This window comes from Electrona antarctica (genome assembly GCF_951216825.1).
Source record: "Electrona antarctica genome assembly, chromosome: 16".
Lineage (NCBI taxonomy): Eukaryota > Metazoa > Chordata > Actinopteri > Myctophiformes > Myctophidae > Electrona > Electrona antarctica.
The window spans coordinates 7,720,413-7,740,488 of record NC_136797.1 but is presented as its reverse complement, the minus strand read 5'-3'; the positions used below and the strand labels follow the sequence as shown (position 1 = coordinate 7,740,488).

The 20,076-nt window shown below is 42.4% G+C and overlaps 2 protein-coding genes across 2 annotated transcripts; one reads left to right on the top strand and one right to left on the bottom strand.

Annotated features, from left to right (window-relative positions):
* Positions 1 to 5,005: 5,005 nt before the first annotated feature.
* On the top strand, positions 5,006 to 6,052 carry LOC306940314 (kelch domain-containing protein 3-like; the record flags this gene model as incomplete). Its single annotated transcript, XM_079525334.1, has 1 exon — positions 5,006 to 6,052. One exon carries the CDS (start codon positions 5,006 to 5,008, stop codon positions 6,050 to 6,052), a length of 1,047 nt encoding a protein of 348 aa, XP_079381460.1.
* A 3,544-nt stretch (positions 6,053 to 9,596) lies between these two features.
* pbdc1 (polysaccharide biosynthesis domain containing 1) lies at positions 9,597 to 19,346 on the bottom strand. Its single transcript, XM_079524119.1, has 6 exons — positions 19,214 to 19,346; positions 13,982 to 14,047; positions 12,941 to 13,000; positions 12,373 to 12,513; positions 11,258 to 11,369; positions 9,597 to 11,150 (listed from the first exon to the last, which is right to left on the bottom strand). The coding sequence occupies exons 1-6, from the start codon at positions 19,241 to 19,243 to the stop codon at positions 11,056 to 11,058; spliced, it is 504 nt and encodes a 167-aa protein (XP_079380245.1). The 5' UTR covers positions 19,244 to 19,346; the 3' UTR covers positions 9,597 to 11,055.
* Between the last annotated feature and the right edge of the window lie 730 nt (positions 19,347 to 20,076).

Below are 20,076 nucleotides of genomic sequence, written 5' to 3'. Positions count from 1 at the left end.
ACGCCACCACAACATAAACCAGGCCTTTTACACACCGGTGGTGATTATTTATGAAGACTTAAAAAAACATTAAATAAAAATGAAACTCTTCTAAAAATGTGCATCAAACGATATTAGTTTATGCCTTTTTTTTTTATTCATTCATGGCAAAAATCAACCTCTTAACTGAGAACAAAAAAAATGCGTTGCTTTATCACCAGGATCCTGTGTGAATGTACTCGAAGACACAATCAGTTGGGGGGTAAATATAAGATTTATTGGGGCGAATTAATCGCGCAACAAACAAATAAAAATCCTCATCGGTGTGTAAAGAAAGACTTTTAGGCTGGGGGGGTGTTTGGATGAGGAGGATGAGAGACCTACAGTGCACTACCTTGAGGAGGAGGAGGAGGAGGATTGGGATTCAGAGCATTCAGACCACGTTTGTACAATACATGTTTCTCTGGCCCCTCTGGGGTCGGAGTCGATGTAAATAAAATAGCCATTTTCCCTTCTTCTTATACGACAGCCGGCGGCATGGCAGCCCGGCCCGGCCCGGCCAGGCCAGGACGGGGGGGGGGGGGGGGGATATGGGGTGGGGGGTGCAGCTCGCTGACCCTCCCCCCCTCCTCTGAAGAAATCACCCTGTTGCCCTGAGCCCTTCTCTACTACAGGATAGGTCTGATGTGCATACGATAACACACACTTTTTTTTAGCAGTCTGATGTGCAAGCAATAATGGTAATAGCTCCATTTTACCCTCTGGTAGGCCAGGTGGCAGTTTCACACCATTTTGTTTACACTACTCCTCTCTTGGATGGCCGGGGACCCCCAGTTGATGGGCCCCACCAACCGACCGCGTTCTTTAGAAGTAAGGGTCCTGCAGTGGAGTCCTCTCGTGTGTGTGTGTGTGTGTGTGTGTGTGTGTGTGTGTGTGTGTGTGTGTGTGTGTGTGTGTGTGTGTGTGTGTGTGTGTGTGTGTGTGTGTGTGTGTGTGTGTGTGTGTGTGTGTGTGTGTGTGTGTGTGTGTGTGTGTGTGTGTGTGTGTGTGTGTGTGTGTGTGTGTGTGTGTGTGTGTGTGTGTGTGGTGAAGGGAAACAAAACAAAATGGCTCTCTGGTGACTGAGTGTGTGTGCAGTGTCCCATGGTGCTGTGACTGACTGCTAGAACCTCCTGATGGTGTTTCATTTTGGGGGGGAAGGGAGGGCCCAAACAAGCCAGGGTATCTAGGCGGCTTCTATCTTGCCTTGCCTAGAAACTATACTTTCTGCCTGCATTTATATGCTCCCGTCCCACAAACGAAAACGGCAGACCGCCCTACGAGCTCACGACGTGTCGCGACATTCCGCGACGCCTCACAAGCTATAGTAGGCCCTGCTATTTCCGTGCGACGGAAAGTGCGAATCGGGGCTTTTAAAAAGCTGGAACGCCCGCCGGTCCACGTTGTCAGAGCTCATAGCTGAAGGAATTTAACCGTTTTTTTTTTTTTTTTTTTTTTTAATGAATCTCAAGAAACCTATATGGCGTCAAATCCTCTAAAAACAGCCGGGAATACAGAACAGTATAAAAGAAAGAGAGAAACGAACGGGGACGGACAGGAGTATAACTAGCAACTTTGTTGTTCCTTCTTCTACGACGTTGCTGCTAACTGTTTGTGTGAAACGACTAGCTCATTAACCATGCCAGCACTCATGGATGTTCATTTTGAGTTTTCTTAATTTTTTTTCTTTTAATTTTTTTTTTGTTTGTTTTTGGTTTGTTTGTGTCCCTGATGTGAATGTTTTGGGTACATAGAGTGAATAGCTGTTGGACTTTGTTTGGATGTCTGCTACTTATAGTGTAAGCATTGTGACTGCAAATAAACCTCGTTGGTTTGTACACTGTTGTTTGTCGCGGTCTCATTTTATATAATACGATTTAAAAACAACAAAAAAACTTTCTGAAGCTTGTTAGATGTACTCTAAATATCGAAACTAGCCGAAGCATTGTGAGCTAGGGTTTCAAGGGGTTAAGTCCTACTTAACCCAGACTATTCTACAAATGCCTGCCTAAGTCCCGACACCTGCAGGACGATTCTACAAATGCCTTCTAAGTCCTGACAGTTTTCTGAAAAACCTGTTTCTTTCTTTGTGGTTCTCAAACTATTTCATGTCAAGGACCCCCAAAACTTGCTACATGTAAGTTTTGGTGTTTTAAACTTACATGTTAGTTTTGTAAGTTTTAAACTTGCATGTAGTAAGTTTAAAAACTTCCCCCAGGCAGGAGGCAGTCTTTTGAATAGTTTTCATTTAGTCTTGGTAACATTTTAGTCACCTGGAATGTTTTAGTGTTAGTCTAGATTTAGTCGACTAAATCGACAGTTGATTTAGTCGACTAAAATGTATTTTGCTGAAAATAGCAGATCTACAAGCTTGTAGATCGGCTATTTTCAGCATGCAACCAAGTGTAAAATGACTTACACTGGATCTCTTCTCTGAAACTGCAACTCCGTCTCCGGAGACAGAGTTGCTTCTCCCTCTTTGCAGAAGTTGTTGTAATGTTTTAAAGTCATGCTTATTATTTTTGGCCTATCTATACAGGTATATAAAGCAGTGTCTGTCATGATGAAGCATCGGGGCAAGAAAACCTCCTATCTCCACTTGAGCTGGATTCGGGTGAAGTGGTATATAAAATATAATGACACGTGGTGATAATATAATGAATGACACATGCAACTAACTGACAATATCAATATATAAGTCAGAATACCAACTTTGAGGAAGTTGGTATTCTGCTTTGTTTAAAAAAATATATATAAGGGTTTTATTCATTTTCTGATATATTTAGTTTTTTTCATTTCCTGGAAAAATGAAAATTTTGGTGGTTTCTTCCCGAAAGCAAGTTGTGCTGCATTGCACAATGGAAATGAAGCCAAATAGATGTAGGCCTACAGCACGTGATTGGGAAGAAAATTGATGGATTCACATTTATGCCAGTAGAGGGCAGTCAGTGCAGGGTATATGCACTATGGGCATGCATGCAAATAGGACCTTTCTGTTTACATGTCTGACATGTCTGTCAAGGCCAGAATTATTATTTTTTTGCCAGTAGGTGTTCCCGCATAACGTCCACGTATGATGTCATGTCAAGCCCATACCTTCGCAGTGGTTTTCAACCCTTTTCACTTCAAGGCCCATTATTTATTCGCCATTTGAGCCACGGAACCACCATTTGATGACATTTAACCTCTCGGACCCAAAAACTAAAGAATATTTGTTTAATTTGTTGTTGTTGGCTAAGATTTTGTCTGACTACAATTTCATACTTTTAGCAAAATGTTGATCAAAATAATTGTTCTACAGTCTGTAATTGTGTATACTTCTTGTAAATGAAGTAATGCAGATGTTTAAGTTACAATAATTTAACTTGTGAGAGCGTAAAATGAAACCAAATGGACCCGTACGGGTCCTTTCATTATACGCTTTAAAGATCTATAAGGGTGTATGTGGTTACCAACTCCATCATTTAAAGATCTATAAGGGTGTATGTGGTTACCAACTCCATCATTTAAAGATCTATAAGGGTGTATGTGGTTACCAACTCCATCATTTAAAGATCTATAAGGGTGTATGTGGTTACCAACTCCATCATTTAAAGATCTATAAGGGTGTATGTGGTTACCAACTCCATAATTTAGCTGAAGACCACCTGGAACCCCCTCAAGGACCACTGCTCTTTAGGCAGTGTGAATTTCAGTGTGAATTTAAGTGTGAATTTCATCATACTTTAAGTAGCATGTGATTTGCATGATTCTGAATCCATTCCAAGCATTAGTTTTGCACGAAAAACACTCCTTGGCCTAAAAAAGGTGCATATGGCTGAATTTAGTGTTTTTCGTGCAAAACTAATGCTTTGAACGGATTCAGCATAATGACAACCCCCTAGTTTGACATGTCACATACTACTTAAAGTAAGATGAAATTTTGCCTTATATTGGTTGTCTATGGTGGGGTATACAAAAATGTCCATAACTAAATTTTTCGCGATATTTCCGGCATAGCAGACCTCTCATTCTGTGGACCTTAATGACCAAATTAATAGAAAAAAATCACACCCGTGTGAAGTGAAGGGCGCTCTTATCATTATACATCATCTCATGAACAACTGAATATATTTGACCGGTTAGCCGATTTACTAGTCTACATATGATGTACATTTTCCCTTCATTGTCAATGACATTTAGTGTTTGTGTTGCCACAAATTTACGTCATATTTGGAGGACATTTGACCTAATTTCTCCCTTTATTGTCGATGGCAAATATGAGACGTGTGGGGACAGAAGCTGTATAAAGGAGGGGCTAGCGCCCCTAAAAAAACAGCTTCACTTTGCTGGCAAAAAAGTCTCTGACCCGAGAACAATAGTGTGTTGCCTATAGCAGGGGTTCTCAACCCGTGGGTCGCGACCCCTCGGGGGGTCGCCAAATTATTTTAGGGGGTCCCCAAATTATTTTCCAAAAAAAAAGAAAAAAATTATTATTAAATATTATTTTCACGATTTTTCAAAAATAGCAGACCTACAAGCTCGTAGCGCGCCACTCGGTGGCGCGCTATGAGCTTGTAGATCTGCTATTTTTCAATAGCTAAATTATAACAATGCTTAAAACACCAAAAGGGGTTCCCGCCCAAAATGGTTTAAGGTTATTGTAGCAGTCAATTTCGGGAGGGGGCGGGGCGGGGGTCCCGAGACATTGCCAAAGCATTTCCGGGGGTCCCCGGCCAAAAACGTTGAGAACCCCTGGCCTATAGCAACTACACTAATAATTATAAGTATATTTGTTGATGACGTGTGATGATTATGTATGATGATGATGTATTGACCCACATGACGTCACAGGGACCCCAGCAAGTTTATATGGAATAAAATGTTTGACGTCATTACTTGTAGGTCTGTACCAATATATGTGGCGCTGTGAGCAATGCGACTGCATTCTGTTACAGGAAAAACGCTTGAGAAGTTGAGATTTCCCATACTTGTATTTGTGTGTAAAATGTTGAGGTGGACTGCGAATGTGAACGGACCGGGAGGATGTCGTGTGGCTGTGACCGTCGGACACAAGGTGTACGTGATCGGATGGAGCAACAGTGACCAGGTTGAAGTTCAGGTCTTAAACACAGTGTCTTTGCGCTGGAGAAAGTTGGCCCCGGTGACGACTGGAAGAGGAGAACCTCACCTCGAGGTTCCATCTGTGCGGTATGGCCACACAGCTGTGCTGATTGAAGATACTGTCTACGTCTGGGGAGGGCGGACAGACTGTGTTTTCCACAACGTTCTTTATGCATTTGATTTCCTCATATGGTTCAAACCACAGGTTTCTGGGACCGTTCCAAAGGGGAGGTGGCACCACAATGCCTGTGTCTTGGAGAAGGTCATGTATATTCATGGAGGATGTACCCAGGCTGATTCCACTAATGACATCTACAAGTTGGACACCACCACAATGGTCTGGACTTTAATTAACGCCAGAGGAACTCCACCTCCTGCTTCATGGTGTCACTCTGGCACCATCATTGGGACAAAGATGTTTGTATTTGGAGGATGGGGGAACCGGGGGAACCAGGTCTCCCTGGTCCTCCATAACACCATCAGAGTGTTTGACACAGAGACCAACCATTGGCTAAACAAACCTTCTGCACAGCTTCTTCCAGAAAGACATTCAGCCTTTAGCCTCAATGGAGACGGTCATTCAGCCTTTAGCTACAATGGAGAGCTGTACATATTTGGTGGCTTCAAAATCAACGATAACCGGTACTTCAATGACATGTGGAAATTCAGTCCAGAGACCTTCTCCTGGAAGAAGGTTGAGCCCAAGGGGAAAGGACCGTCTCCGACATATAGGATGTACTGTTGTTGCATGATTGGAGATCGTATCATCCTCTTTGGAGGATGTAAAACCCCTGATGACCTGTATGTCTTAGACTTCAGTCCTAGCCTTAAGACATTATGTAAGCTAGCAGTTATTCAGTACGGTCTGGAGCAGTCAGACCTCACACACGACCAGGGTTGGGCAAGTTACTTTTTAAAAGTAACTTATTAAAGTAGTTAATAAATAAAGTAGCTATTACAGGACCAAACAGTCCTGAAAGGACCTGGTCCTTTATTGTTTTTGTTGTTTTTTTTTCTTCTTCTGCCAAAAATAGCAGTTCTGGCTGAACAGTGGTCGTTTTTCGCGAAACTTGGAAATATGGTAGAGGGCCATGCCAAACGGTGAGGATGTGAAGCACACAACCATTGGCCAAAGGGTGGCGCTATAGCACTCAATTGAAACTTTGAACGCGCATAGCTCATTAACCGTTTGAACGTCGGCAATGAAACTTCGACACACATGAGTCTCCTCATGCCGAACAAGTATCGTGCTCTTACTTTTGACCTCTGACCTCTAGATCACCCGCCATTTTGAATTATATGAAAATCAGTTCAAATGCATCTCCTCCCAGGATCTTTGATCAAAATGCATGAAAAGTTCTGCACGTGAACTTTGGACCTATAGCCTACGGACAAGGGAAAGTATAGTACGTTTTTTTTAAAGGTTTTATATGGCAATGAAAATTCTTCTTTTGCCCCCAATGCATAACGCGCAGCGACATTACCGTCATGCTTATTCAACTTTACAGTATGGTAGAGGGTCATGCCAAATAGCACTGAAACCAGTCTTACTCCAATTGGTCAAAAGGGGGGGTGGGGCCTATGGCAATTTTTTGAAAATGAAACCTTTGAACAGGCATAACTCATGCCTCGTTTGGCCAAAATTCATGGCACTTGACTCATGGGGAACATATCTGTCACTTTGACCAGTAAGCTCCGCCCTCAGATATTCTGCAATTTTTAAAATTGCCCCTCAAAATACGAATAAAAAGTATGTCATGACATCACATGTCCTCTCAAATTTTGGATGGCTGGCTCCCCGGCTAGTTATTATATAACATCGGCATGTAGTGTCGGATGCAACCATTAGTATAATTTAGTCCACACACACCTTTGGTGGTTCGTGGTTTAGAACCACTGGTCTGGCCACCTTTGGAGTATACATTTAACAAACAAAAAAGGACACAAGGTACTAATAAGGTTAAGACAGGTGTTTATTTATGAAAGTGTGTTGGCTGCCATGCATGCATTTATGTTTCGATATGGTCTTTTTTTTATTTGTATAGGTGACATTATCTCAGGGCTTGTGGGTTTAAGGACAGAACAGCATGGTTACAATCAGGTAACATGTATTGATCCTGTGGTCGTGTCCATCACACAGGGGGGAGGGGGCAGATAGGGTACAGGGGGAGGGGGCTGGGGGGGCAGATAGGGTACAGTGGTTCCCAAACCTCTCAGCTGGAGACTTGATGGAGACACTGAATTAACCAAGTGGTTCCCAAACTTGTTTTGGCCGTGTGCACCCCGTTACCTCCCGACCTAGCTGACGCACCCCCCCACGCGAATTCAATAAATTAACATATATTTTTTTGTGCAACATTATATGTGACATATTCGAAATTGTCCGCCTGCATATATGTCGCATAAGCTACAGTGTATATAGACATATTTCCTATATGCACATATGAACCTGAATATGGCATATATCCTGCATATACTATACTACCTCATATACTATACTACCTCATATACTATACTACCTCATATACTATACTACCTCATATACTATACTACCTCATACTATATTTAAAATAACCATAGCACCACCATTAGCATTTTCATGCCACGCACCCCCTATAGAAGGCGCTCACGCATCACAGGGGGGGGGGGGGGCACGCACGCACCTAAATAAACCCCAAAACTTCTATTTCACGTTTTTTTTTCTCCCCTGGATTGGAAATCATTAAAAAAACGAATTATACGTAACATAAAAAAAGGGCTATTTACTTCCCCCAACCTATAAAAATGGGGGTCCTCTCGGTCTATTGTTTGGGAACCACTGAGGGTATTAGGGGGTTGTCGACTCAGCCGCACTTCGACAGACTGAGCGGGGAGCGCGGGGGGGTGGAGGGGGCCCGGGGGGGGTGGAGGGGGCGCGGGGGGGGGGTGAAGGGGGCCCGGGGGGGGTTGCCCGGGGGGGAGGAGAGTAGCGACACGCTTTGATCTCGCCGCAAAGCGGGGGCCTAAGGGCTATAGTTCCAAACATTGCTCCTATGGCTGGAACTATCCCATTGAGATAGAATGAGCACTTCCACATTCCATTGTTACAATGGGAGGTGTCTCCACTCTCTTACTAGATTACTCTGGGCCTCCTCCTCCTCCCCACATAGTAGTAAACTTAAACATACAACAGTGATACAAGTAGGCAGCAGGCCAGTGGGACCGTCAAAAAACTAAAATCACAGAGTACTGTAGAACTTTAATTTTAAGGGGAAAAATAAATAACTGAAAATACAGCAGCACAACTTTGCTGTCGTCGTCATTGTCGACGAGGAGGGAAAAAAGCAAGGGATTGTTTTCCGATAACGTTACTGCATCGTATGAAAGACGGACTTTATTTAGAAGCCTCGAGCTGGTGTGATTTATTTTTAAAGGTAGGGTAAGTGAAATATTTGGGTTAAAACAAAATGTTTTTTCCATAAATGTTAAAAGCTCTATATTCGGATAGTTCTTTCATTGCTCTAGTGCAGGGGTTCTCAACGTTTTTGGCCGGGGACCCCCGGAAATGCTTTGGCAATGTCTCGGGACCCCCGCCCCGCCCCCTCCCGACCCCCAATCTAAATTGACTGCTACAATAACCTTAAACCATTTTGGGCGGGAACCCCTTTTGGTGTTTTAAGCATCGTTATAATTTAGCTATTGAAAAATAGCAGATCTACAAGCTCATAGCGCGCCACCGAGTGGCGCGCTACGAGCTTGTAGGTCTGCTATTTTTGAAAAATCGTATATATGTATATATGATATGAAAATCCTTTTCATATCAAGGCCCACTATTAATTGGGCATTTGAGCCACGGACCACCATTTGATGACATTTAGCTTCTCAGATCCGAATCTTTGAATATTGTATTGTCGCGATAACATTAAATGTTATCGCGATTGTGGACAAACTTTGTGTCCACAATTCCATTCTGTTTTGGCGTTGGTACCACGGGAGAGATAACAGGGCAAACGTTGATGAGAATAACAATTATTCTACATTCTCCAATTGTGTAGACTTGTAAATTAAGTAATGCAGATACAATCATTTAACTCTTGAGAGCGTAAAAATAAAACCAAATGGACCCGTACGGGGTCCTTTTTTACGCTCTCAAGAGTTAAAGATCTACAAGGGTCCATTTGATTACCAACCTCTCAAACATTTAGCAGGGGAACCACCTGGAACCCCCTCAAGGACCACTGGTTGAAAACCACTGCTTTAGTGTGTGTGTGTGTGTTCAGTAACGTGGGTCTCAATACTCTCTCTGGCTCTTTAATAAACAGAAAATACATTTTCAGGGTGGGTTGCCTATTTATCTATCTATCCTGTATGAGTTCTCTCTCCTGATTGGATGAAATTGGTATCCCCGACCTGAAAATATATATTCTCTTTGCCGGAGAGACAGACCCCCGTTACTGAACAAACACTAGTATATAGCAATGAGTCACAAATCAAAATACAGAGCTATTTAATTTTTATTTATTTTGTTTTTTTTAACAACAAAAATCTAATAATCCCTTACTACCCTACCTTTAAACTACAGGGGTGAATCTCCCCTGTCAAATGGAAAAGGACTAAACCTTGATATTTTATGCTTTCATTTGATATTTTCAGGCTGATCTGAGATGAAAGAAACAATTGTGTCTCTAAAGCTGCAATCAATAACTTCTCATGAATAAAACATCTGTATGGTATGAACTAGAGTATGATACAATATATAAATACAATATAACTTAATAACTGCGGAAGGCATTTCAGCCTCTGGGAGGAGACCTGTGTTCAAATCTCTGACGGGACATGAAAGTTACTGATTGCAGCTAGAAGTCATTTTTTCTTAATCCAAAATCAGAGGAGACAGTTTTCCAGCTCTTCGGCTCGGTTCACAATTAATCACGTATTGTTAGGCTTGATTTAATACTTTGTTGCGCATTGGTTGGTGTCGCACGGCGAGAATAGCCGATCTACAAGCTTGACGACGTCAAAGTGTGACGTTTTGTTTGTCCGCTTGTAGATGACCGGCCATTTTCGGTGCACGACGGCAGGTGCGCATCCAAGTAGAAATCAGGTCTTTTTACACTGCTTATAATAACTTTGCATTCCTATGAAACAGACTGATCTCACAGAAATACATACCGGTACATACACGACTCTATTATGACACTACTACTGTTTTGACCGCGACAGAGGCGTTGCTTTCACTAGTATGGAAGTGCTATTTCACCGTGGCTGGGTCGGTCGGGTCTGGGTGAGTTCAGTACAGAAGTGCCATTTAATTCACCGTGGCTGGGTCGGTCGGGTCTGGGTGAGTTCAGTACAGAAGTGCCATTTAATTCACCGTGGCTGGGTCAGTCGGGGCTGGGTGAGTTCAGTACAGAAGTGCCATTTAATTCACCGTGGCTGGGTCAGTCGGGGCTGGGTGAGTTCAGTACAGAAGTGCCATTTAATTCACCGTGGCTGGGTCAGTCGGGACTGGGTGAGTTCAGTACAGAAGTGCTATTACACCGTGGCTGGATCGGTCGGGGCTGGGTGAGTTCGGGTTTGACGTTATTTACTATTCTGTCCATATGGGGCTACAACTCGGACGGGGCCGAGTCGGCTCTATACCGAACTTCGCAACGCTCGACGCGGCAACTGGCGGGCCGCTCGGTGGTCTCTCTCGTGGCTCCGGTTCGGTAGAGACGGTGCTCCGGTTCGGTAGAGACGGTGCTCCTCCGTCATTGTCTATGGGGAGGATTTCAGGGTCATATTATATGTACGGAATGGATTTTGTGGCTTTTCTAGTCGTGTATTTACAATTCCGTTTACGTATTTCTGTGAGATCGGGTTGCTATGAAAACAATACAGGCCTCATTCCTTGGTTAACGGTTACATGGCTGTAGAAGGCGGTCTGGGAAAGGCATTGGGATTAGTGTTAAGCTAGCTCTTATTGTCACTTTTAGAATTGAAAATAGGGCTGTTCAAGCCCTCTCTGTTGCGAGCTATCTCAATGGCAAAGAACTGGATCCTGGTAGCTGAAAGAGAAGAAGACGACGGGAAAAACAAATGTGTTAATTGCAGTACTAGCCTCTCTATCCACAACGGCATCCTAATGTGTTCTCCTGGGGTAACGGCGACATACCGAATATCGTGTTCTCCTCTGTGTAGTCCCTTTCACAGTCCAGGCGGAGCAGAGTTCCGTAGTTGAAGTCGTCGATGACCCCGTCGAACTGGTTACAGAACGGACGCCATTTCTACACGCAAACAACAGAGGTTAGTTAGTGCACAAAGACAAGCAGTGTCTGAACACCTGAACTTCGCTCTGGTCGCTCTGGATTAAGAGCGTCTGCTAAATGCCTAAATTGTAAATTGTAACTTAATGCAGTGGCTCTCAACCTTCTCTTGGACCAGGGCTCACTTTGACAATCTCGAAACGTTCACGGCCCACTCATCTCTTCTGACCACTTAACACATTTTGTGCCCAAAACGTCTGTGGACGTCCTGGGTATTATTTATTATTATTATTTTTTTATTAAAGAAAATCAGAAAAATCAAAACACTTTTTTTTTCTTCTTTTTTTTTAACACATGGTGCCAAAGTTTGTGTTTTCGCCATTGAGAATGCATTTGGCGTTTAAATTAAATAACTCAAACTATAAAACATTTCAAAGTAAAAAGTTCCAGCATGTGTCTCCACAGTCAGCTGAATTATAAAAAATGTGAATGGATTTTCTAGGTGAAAGTGATTTTGGGCAGTATTGCGTGGGCTCTCAATGTGTTAAGTGGTCAGGTGGGTGGCCCACATGCATTTTCTGAGGTTTGGATCAATGGAACCAACGCAGTACACTTCAAGTTCATATTTATCACAGTGCAAATATATTTTTCCAAGGTTTTAAAGAAAGAATACTGTCATGTTTGCATACAAGTGTATATATATATATATATATATATATATAAAATCTTAGTGTTTGCCAATTATTTGGGGGCTCACTTCCAATACCGTCGTGGCCCACAGGTTGAGAAGAACTGACTTAAAACTGGTAGAGGTTTGGGTAGTGTAGGTTGTTGCCACACTAACAAATGTAACTACCACAATGCTACGGGCCCCTCATGAGCTACGGGCCCCTCATGAGCTACGGGCCCGGGCCCCTCATAAGCGTCGCTGATCCAGGCGAGACCACCTGCGTCACTAGTCGCTCCCCGTCTGAAACAGCCTTTAGACATAAAATATCTTTGAAAACTCTTTCTAAAAACACACCTCTTTGCCCTCGTCAGACTTGAGGCCGTCTGGATCGAGCGGCTGGATACTGAGGTCGCTGAAGGCTTCCCTGAAGGAAGTGTAGATCTTATCGTCCTCCTTGGTCAGCTTCAGAAACTTAGGGTCAACCGATGAGATGAGCTGAGGAGGAGAGGAGGGAACGGAGCCGTTCATTTACAAGTGCAACTAAGTAAGTAGCCTTGCCGATCCATGGGGCCCATAGGGCAGGAGCCTATCTCCTGTTTCTGTAGCCATGGGGCCCATAGGGCAGGAGCCTATCTCCTGTTTCTGTAGCGTGAGGCAGCTTGATGTACAAGTACACCCCCTGGACATGACGCTAGTTACAGTATGTCGCAGGGACTTACCCCCAATCCAACCCTTGATGCTGAGTGTCAAGCAGGGAGGCACTGGGTCCCATTTTTAGAGTCTTTGGTATGACCCGGCCGGGGATCGAACCCCGACCTCCCAGTCTCAGGGCGGACACTCTAACCACAAGGCCACTGAGCTGGTATAACTAAGTATAAATGTGATTTAATGTGAGTGTATAGAAAGCTTGAAGCAGTCTTACATTGAAGTAGACCTCTGCGTGGTTGTAGGCTTTCATCGCCCACATCACCTCCAGTTGGGGCTGCAAAGCACAAGGCAACAGGTTACTGGCAAACCTCGACACTGTTACACATTATGGGCTCCATTTTCGTCACCACTAAACCCCTTATCCCTAAACTTCTTTGCCTTTTTTTTTTACTATTTTGAAAAACATTTTTGAATAGTTCAACTAGCCAATGTACATTGACACGGTATGAGCTTGTAGACTGGCCATTTTAACTATTCAAAAATGTTTAGCAAAATAGTCACACAAAAAAAAAGGCAAAGAAGGGGTTTAGCGTTGATGAAAATGGAACCCCTTGTCTATGTGGAATAAAGCAAAATAAAATCTCATGACTGAAAATGTAATGATGTTTTAGGCCTTTTCAGAAGAAGTTCAGTCAAATCTCTTTAATATTAATTAAAATAACTAATAGCTGAAAATAGACGATCTAAAAGCATTCAGGCTTCTGTGGAAATCAAATGACTGAAATTAGGGATGCACGATTAATCTGTAGCATAATCGGAAAACGGCCATAAAAATGCCATATCGGTATCGGAATGGTCTCAAAATAATACATATTTAATCGGTTTTCACCAGCAAAATAAATAAATAAAATCTACATTTAATTTGTGTACTCATCTCATTCAGTAGTCATTCAGTTGTGAGAACAGACACTTGGAAAAGTATTATGCTATTTATTGATTGATTGAATTATTAACAGGCTTTGGGCCAAGCCCCTAGGGCCTAAGCTTGTTTCCATTGTGTTCCTCTGTATAATATAGGAATCGTTATCGGCAGATATGACCCTGCAAATAATCGGAGATCGGATATTGGTCATAATGTCATAATCGTGCACCCCTAACTAAAATGAAGGTAGTCGTGGCGACTCAGAACTAAAATGCACAATTAACAAACGCAAAACACAGCAGCAGTAACTGGACAGGGAATGCCAGTCAGTGACAATAAGGCTAATATGTGAATTGTTTTTAAATAAATATCATCAGTGACATTAACACTTACATCATTTCCATAGGCCGTAGCTGGAAGAGACAGCGCATGAGCAGCTGATGACATGCCCTCGATGCCCTGTAACAACATTAACATTATTAGATCACCACATTTAATTTAACGATTAACCAATAATGGATAGATAGAAGACAGGCATGTATTTGTAGAGCAGTCGTCCCCAAACGTTTTCATGTCAAGGACCCCCAAATTGACACTAATTAGCCAAGGGGCCAGTGAGGCGCTCCAACGTTGAAGCTCTGGGCCCTAGTGGTAAGAGGAAGGACTGCAGGCGGACCCGTGCACGGACACGTAGGACCATCACTCCCTACGTCACCCATACGTCACCCCGGACCTCAAATTTGAGGTCCGGAGGAGGTACTTCCAGCAGTCTTCCGGGTGCTTCAAAACGCCACTGAGCAACTTCATCGAAATTAATAGCTTGGGGGCGGGGCTAGTGTTCCAGTTCGGTCTCTATCCTTTATATACTCTATGTAATTAGCCCGCGGACCCCCTTTCGAAAAGATATGCCCCCCCCCCCCCATAAGAGAAGATTTTTACGGCTCTAGCAGAGATTCTTAACCCGTTTAATTTCAAGGACCCCCTGTTTGACATGCATTAGGATAGTACGGACCGCCCATTTAATGGCATTTCTATCTCTGGGACCCCCAATTTATATTGTAAAATCAATGTTAATTTAACTCTGGGAGTGTATAAATGGAACCAAATGGACCCCTGTGTAATGACAAGAATGCATATTTATAGCCCCGGTTTAAGACTATCATACATGTATTCTATCTATGATACTCGATAAAATACAACTAATGATATTAAGTCTTGAGTCAAGGCTATAGTTGTAGGAAATAACCAAGAATATTAAGGGACAATTCCACTACTACTTTCTGTCAATATATTCTGTGCCGGTTATAATCTTTGGAAGCGCTCGTTGGAAATCACTCAACAGCCTTGCGCACCACCTGTTTCAAAATTGCACAACATAATGCAGGATGCAGCAGGACGTTGCTTTTGAGAAAACCTTATTGATCACCTTATTGACAGAAAGTAGCTCATAACATGTCTACGGTTGATCTAGGAGTGGTGTAAACCACTCCTACAACTGGCTTTGTTAGTTTACGTGTCTGTCTGTCTGTTCGTATCCAAAAAATTAGCATGGTTGCTATGGTCACCCAGTTCACACGGGTGTGATTTCATTACGTCAGACCACAGCTGATCAGTCTATATAAGACCTTACACCACTCAGTTCACACAGGTGTGATTTTTATGAAACAAAAGCTCGGCAGATTGAAAGAGGATAATTCAAGCTAGGCCTAGAGCTGCAATGTTGGTGAGTTTAACGTTGTTTAATACAAGCAGATCGCAAACGCAAATTGGATGAATGGAGAGTCAATGGATGCAACTCTAGATTCATCCCATTATAAAAAAAGTTGCATGTGTAATTGTATGTTTGTTGTGGGACTAAATCCACTGATGAAAAATATGGTTGATGTTTGAGAAACCATTTTAGGAGATGGCTAAAGGCAGGCTGTGTGTGTGTGTGGGTGGGTGGTTGGACAGTCATTCACCATAGCTGAATCTGCTTTGGCATTGATTGCACTAAGAATGCATTGAAAAGGTGTACAAGAGGTGACACAACATGCAGTGACACAAAGGGTCATTTCAACTGAGCACGTAAGTCCATCTTATGCTTCTAGTGGAGCAGATTACTGAAACGATCGTTCACTTGATCATACAAGCACCAAATTTGGCACACAAGTGCTTCAGAACCTACTCTCTCAGAAAAGTACGTTGTCCACTTGAAAAAATAAAATGGCCACCATTTTTCAAGATGGCCGCCTTTCAAAATGGTTTTAAACAGTGTTTGAACTATGGTTTGATTGAATAATCTTATTGTGATGGCCTATACATCAGAATGTATGTTTCTGAGTATGATAAATCCAATTCTGCATTTAGAAAATCAAAATTATTGAATATTATGATGATACAATGGGAATTAAACGAAAAGCTGGGGCAGATTAAGTCAGTATTCCATAAGAATCTTTCACTTGGTGGTACAAGCACCAAATTTGGCACACATGATGTCCAGGATGTATTTCTATGAAAAGCACCTTATCCAGCTGAAAATCCAAGATGGCTGCCAGTATTCAAGATGGCCGCCTCGTCAAATGCAAGAAAACAAAACAAAGGTTTTCGAAGTAGGATTCAAATGTGTTAATGATCCAAACATCAAAATGAAAGTATTCCGACTAAGAACTTAATGGTGTTGGAATTGAATTCCAATATGGCCGCCAGTTTGCAAGATGCAGTTATTACGTGACTCAAAATTAGCGTTTTCGGAAGCTGTATGATTGTTGAAGGGCAACATCATTATTTTGTTGATCATGCATTGAAATGCTGTGATCAAGCCCTATTGGTTTGTAATTTTGTATATAAGAGTGATGTCAAAGCACAACCAGGACACACTGGTGACATCACTGCTGTGAGACTCTGCATGGGGTTCAGTGTCGGCTTGTAGCATAGCTGTAGTTGTGGTTTACTAACTGTTGTAGTGTACTCACTGTAGTTTGTTGTATACTTTAGTGTCCTAAATGCTAATTAGCCCCTGTATGTATATATCTCCACTAGAAGTTTAGTTAGTTGTAGTATTGTAGTTAGATAGCCGCACCTGAATTGACAAGATGTGCCAGCGTGGGAGAGCTGAGACGAGGGTAACGGGGCTTCAGTTACCTGGATGGTGTACAGATCGCACAGGACTTAAATGGCACTGGATGAACGGTCGGGCTAGGTGTAGGGCACCAGATGCTTGAACCTAGATCAAGGTTCAAGGTTGGACTTTATTGTTACATCTTATGTACAGGTATATAAGAGTAAAACTTATTTTTGTTTGGCTTCCTTACAGACAATGCAGCAGCATAGATAGCATAATATTCAAACAACAAAAAACACAGCAAGCACAGCAAAACAAAGGGATAGAATAAAGAGTGCTAGAAAAATATTAACATATGTACATGTTTCCCTGTAGTAGCAAAGTTAGGTAAACTCGCCCTGGTTCTTATCAGTTCGTTCATGTATCTGATTGTTTGGGGAAAGAAGCTTATTTGCAGTCTATTTCCAGTGGCTTCGAGACTGCGAAAACGTTTTCCATGTGGCAGCATCTCAAACAGTCTGCGGTTGGGATGGCTTGGGTCCCTCATAATTCCACGACGAGCTTTGCTGACACAACGGTCGTCATACAGGGCTTCGATGGGGGGGAGATCACATCCGCTGCACTGCACTCTTTGAATTTTTGCGTGTCCTTCACCAGGATCATTCTGAATTTCAGCTGCTCTCTTAGTGGAACGCTGGAGTTTCAGTTGCTAAACATTTGCCCGACAATTTTGGTGATACTTTGTACTGTTTTGCCTCAATGTATCCTCACTGCCACCTCCATCATCCAATCTGGATGAGTCTAACATGATGGGCAACAGGTGTATTTCCTGAAATACAGGGAGACTTCAACTCCTCTTTCGTATCTGTTTGACACTTCCAATCAGTTTTAGTAGCGGAACATCTTGTGTTATACAGTTAAAGGCCGGGGGCTATATCCTTTTACCACCCAACCGTACAAACATCAAAGCACATTGAAATATGGGATGCATCTACGTTCAAGCATCTGGTGCCCTACACCTAGCCCGACCGTTCATCCAGTGCAAGTCCTGTGCGATCTGTACACCATCCAGGTAACTGAATCCCTGTTACCCTTGTCTCAGCTCTCCCACGCTGACACATCCTGTCAATTCAGGTGCGGCTATCAACTAAAATGCTACAACTAACTAAACTTCTATTTGAGGTATACAGGGGCTTATTAGATAGCATTTAGGACACTAAAGTATACTACAAACTACAGTGAGTACACGACTACAACAATTAGTAAACCACAACTACAGCTACGTTACAAGCCGACACTGAACCCCATGCGGAGTCTCACAGCAGTGATGTCACCAGTGTGTCCTGGTTGTGCTTTGACATCACTCTTATATACAAAATTACAAACCAATAGAGCTTGATCACAGCATTTCAATGAATGGTGATGTTGCCCTTCAACAATATCTGTGATCAGACGGCTTCCGAAAACGCAAATTTTGAGTTGCGTAATAGCCCCCATCTTGAAAACTGGCGGCCATATTGGAATTAAATTGACACCATCAGAATACATTCATTTTGATGTTTGAATCAATGTGTGGATCACACATTTCTGTTCACTAAAGTTCTACTTATTAATTTGACGAGGTGGCCATCTTGAAAACTGGTCGGCCATCTTGGATTTTCAGCTGGAAAACATACTTTTCCTAGAAAGTACATCCTGGACATCAAATGTGCCAAATCTGGTGCTTGTACCACCACATGAAGGATTATTATGGAATATGGACTTAATCTGCCCAACTTTATCGTTTAATTCCCATTGTATCATCATAATATTAAATAATTTTGATGTTCTAAATGCAGAATTGGATTTCTCATACTCAGAAACATATATGTTGATGTATAGGCCATCAAAATAGGATTTTATAGCTCAATATAACTCAAACACTGTTTAAAACCACCTCGAATGGGGGCCATCTTGAAAAATGGTGTCCATTTTGTTTTTTCAAGTGGACAACGTACTTTTCTGAGAGAGTAGGTTCCGAAGCACTTGTGTGCCAATTTTGGTGCTTGTATGATCAAGTGAACGATTCTTATGATATATTGACTTAATCTGCTCCACTATTCAGACAGTGTCTTGTAAACATAATGTGTGTTCTGTTGTGTAGTAGCCTACAGGTACATAGAACAATAATGTACAAAAGTGCCCAATTCTCTTGCATTCATTTATGCTGTATGTATATCTATATATGAGAAGGCAAAACAAATTAGCTTAAATTCTGCTTCATAGAACAGCAACCAACGTGGGAGCAATTAAATACTCTGCTGTATAATAAAACACGTTGAATTGTGTTTTAATTGAAACATTAATTAATGTATAATGTTTAAACCTCCCTATAATGTAGGCTTTAAAACGAACCACACGTGTTTTTTTCATGTCCATAAGGCATAACAATAACGTTTGCAAATAAACAGTTGGTATCAAGTCGTTGTTGATTTCCGAGGAATACAAATTAATGTAATCCTGATCATCAACCACACCGTTCCACTCGTGGACTCATTATGCATTAAAAATACAAACATAAGAATATAAATACAGATGTTTACCAGAGATGCGAGTCCATTATTCGACGCCATATTGCCTAGATGTGATGATCTATGCTCCGTTTTACGACGGTGTCGCACGCCAAAACGAAAATAGCAGATCCACAAGCTCACAACGCGTCGCGGATATGACGCTGTGTGGGCTTGTAGATCTGGCTGTTTTCTTCTTTGTGGGTTTATTAACGGAAGCTTTTACATCCTTTGTGTTTACGCTATACTGCCACCTGCTGGTGTTCTGGTTAACTCAACAACAGTATAGTATGGTCCTGAATCCGTTATATCTTGCGGTTCAGTGCATATTCTGTCTGCTGCAAATGTGTCCCAAAATTGAAAAACGAAAATTGGCTTATTGTCTCCACCAGGCCGAAGGCATGGGGAGAGAGTATGTTTTGCACTCCGTCCGTGTGTGTGTGTGTGTGTGTGTGTGTGTGTGTGTGTGTGTGAGTGTGTGTCCGTCCGTCCTTCCTTCCTTCCTTCCTTCCGTCCGTCCGTTATCAGCTAATCTCCGCCACCGTTGGCCCGATCCATGCCAAACTTTGCACACACACTCCCTGGATGCCAACAACGAACCTCTGCCCCAAATATTCTTCAACGGCCTGTTATAGCGCCACCATGAGGCTGATTTAGGCAAAACACATTTCTGTAGATTACTCGTACACATTTTATCCATACATCACACAATTCGGTATACACTATCTTCATAGTCATGTGATCAACACGGATCTGCACCATTTCCCATCTTCCATCCTGATTGGCTAAGATTGGCTTCCAAAGCTCACAAGATTGGTCCGTTTCGAACAAAATGGCACAAATCACAAACACAGTGTGCAATTTCCGTGAAATTATACACGCACATTTCCACTAGG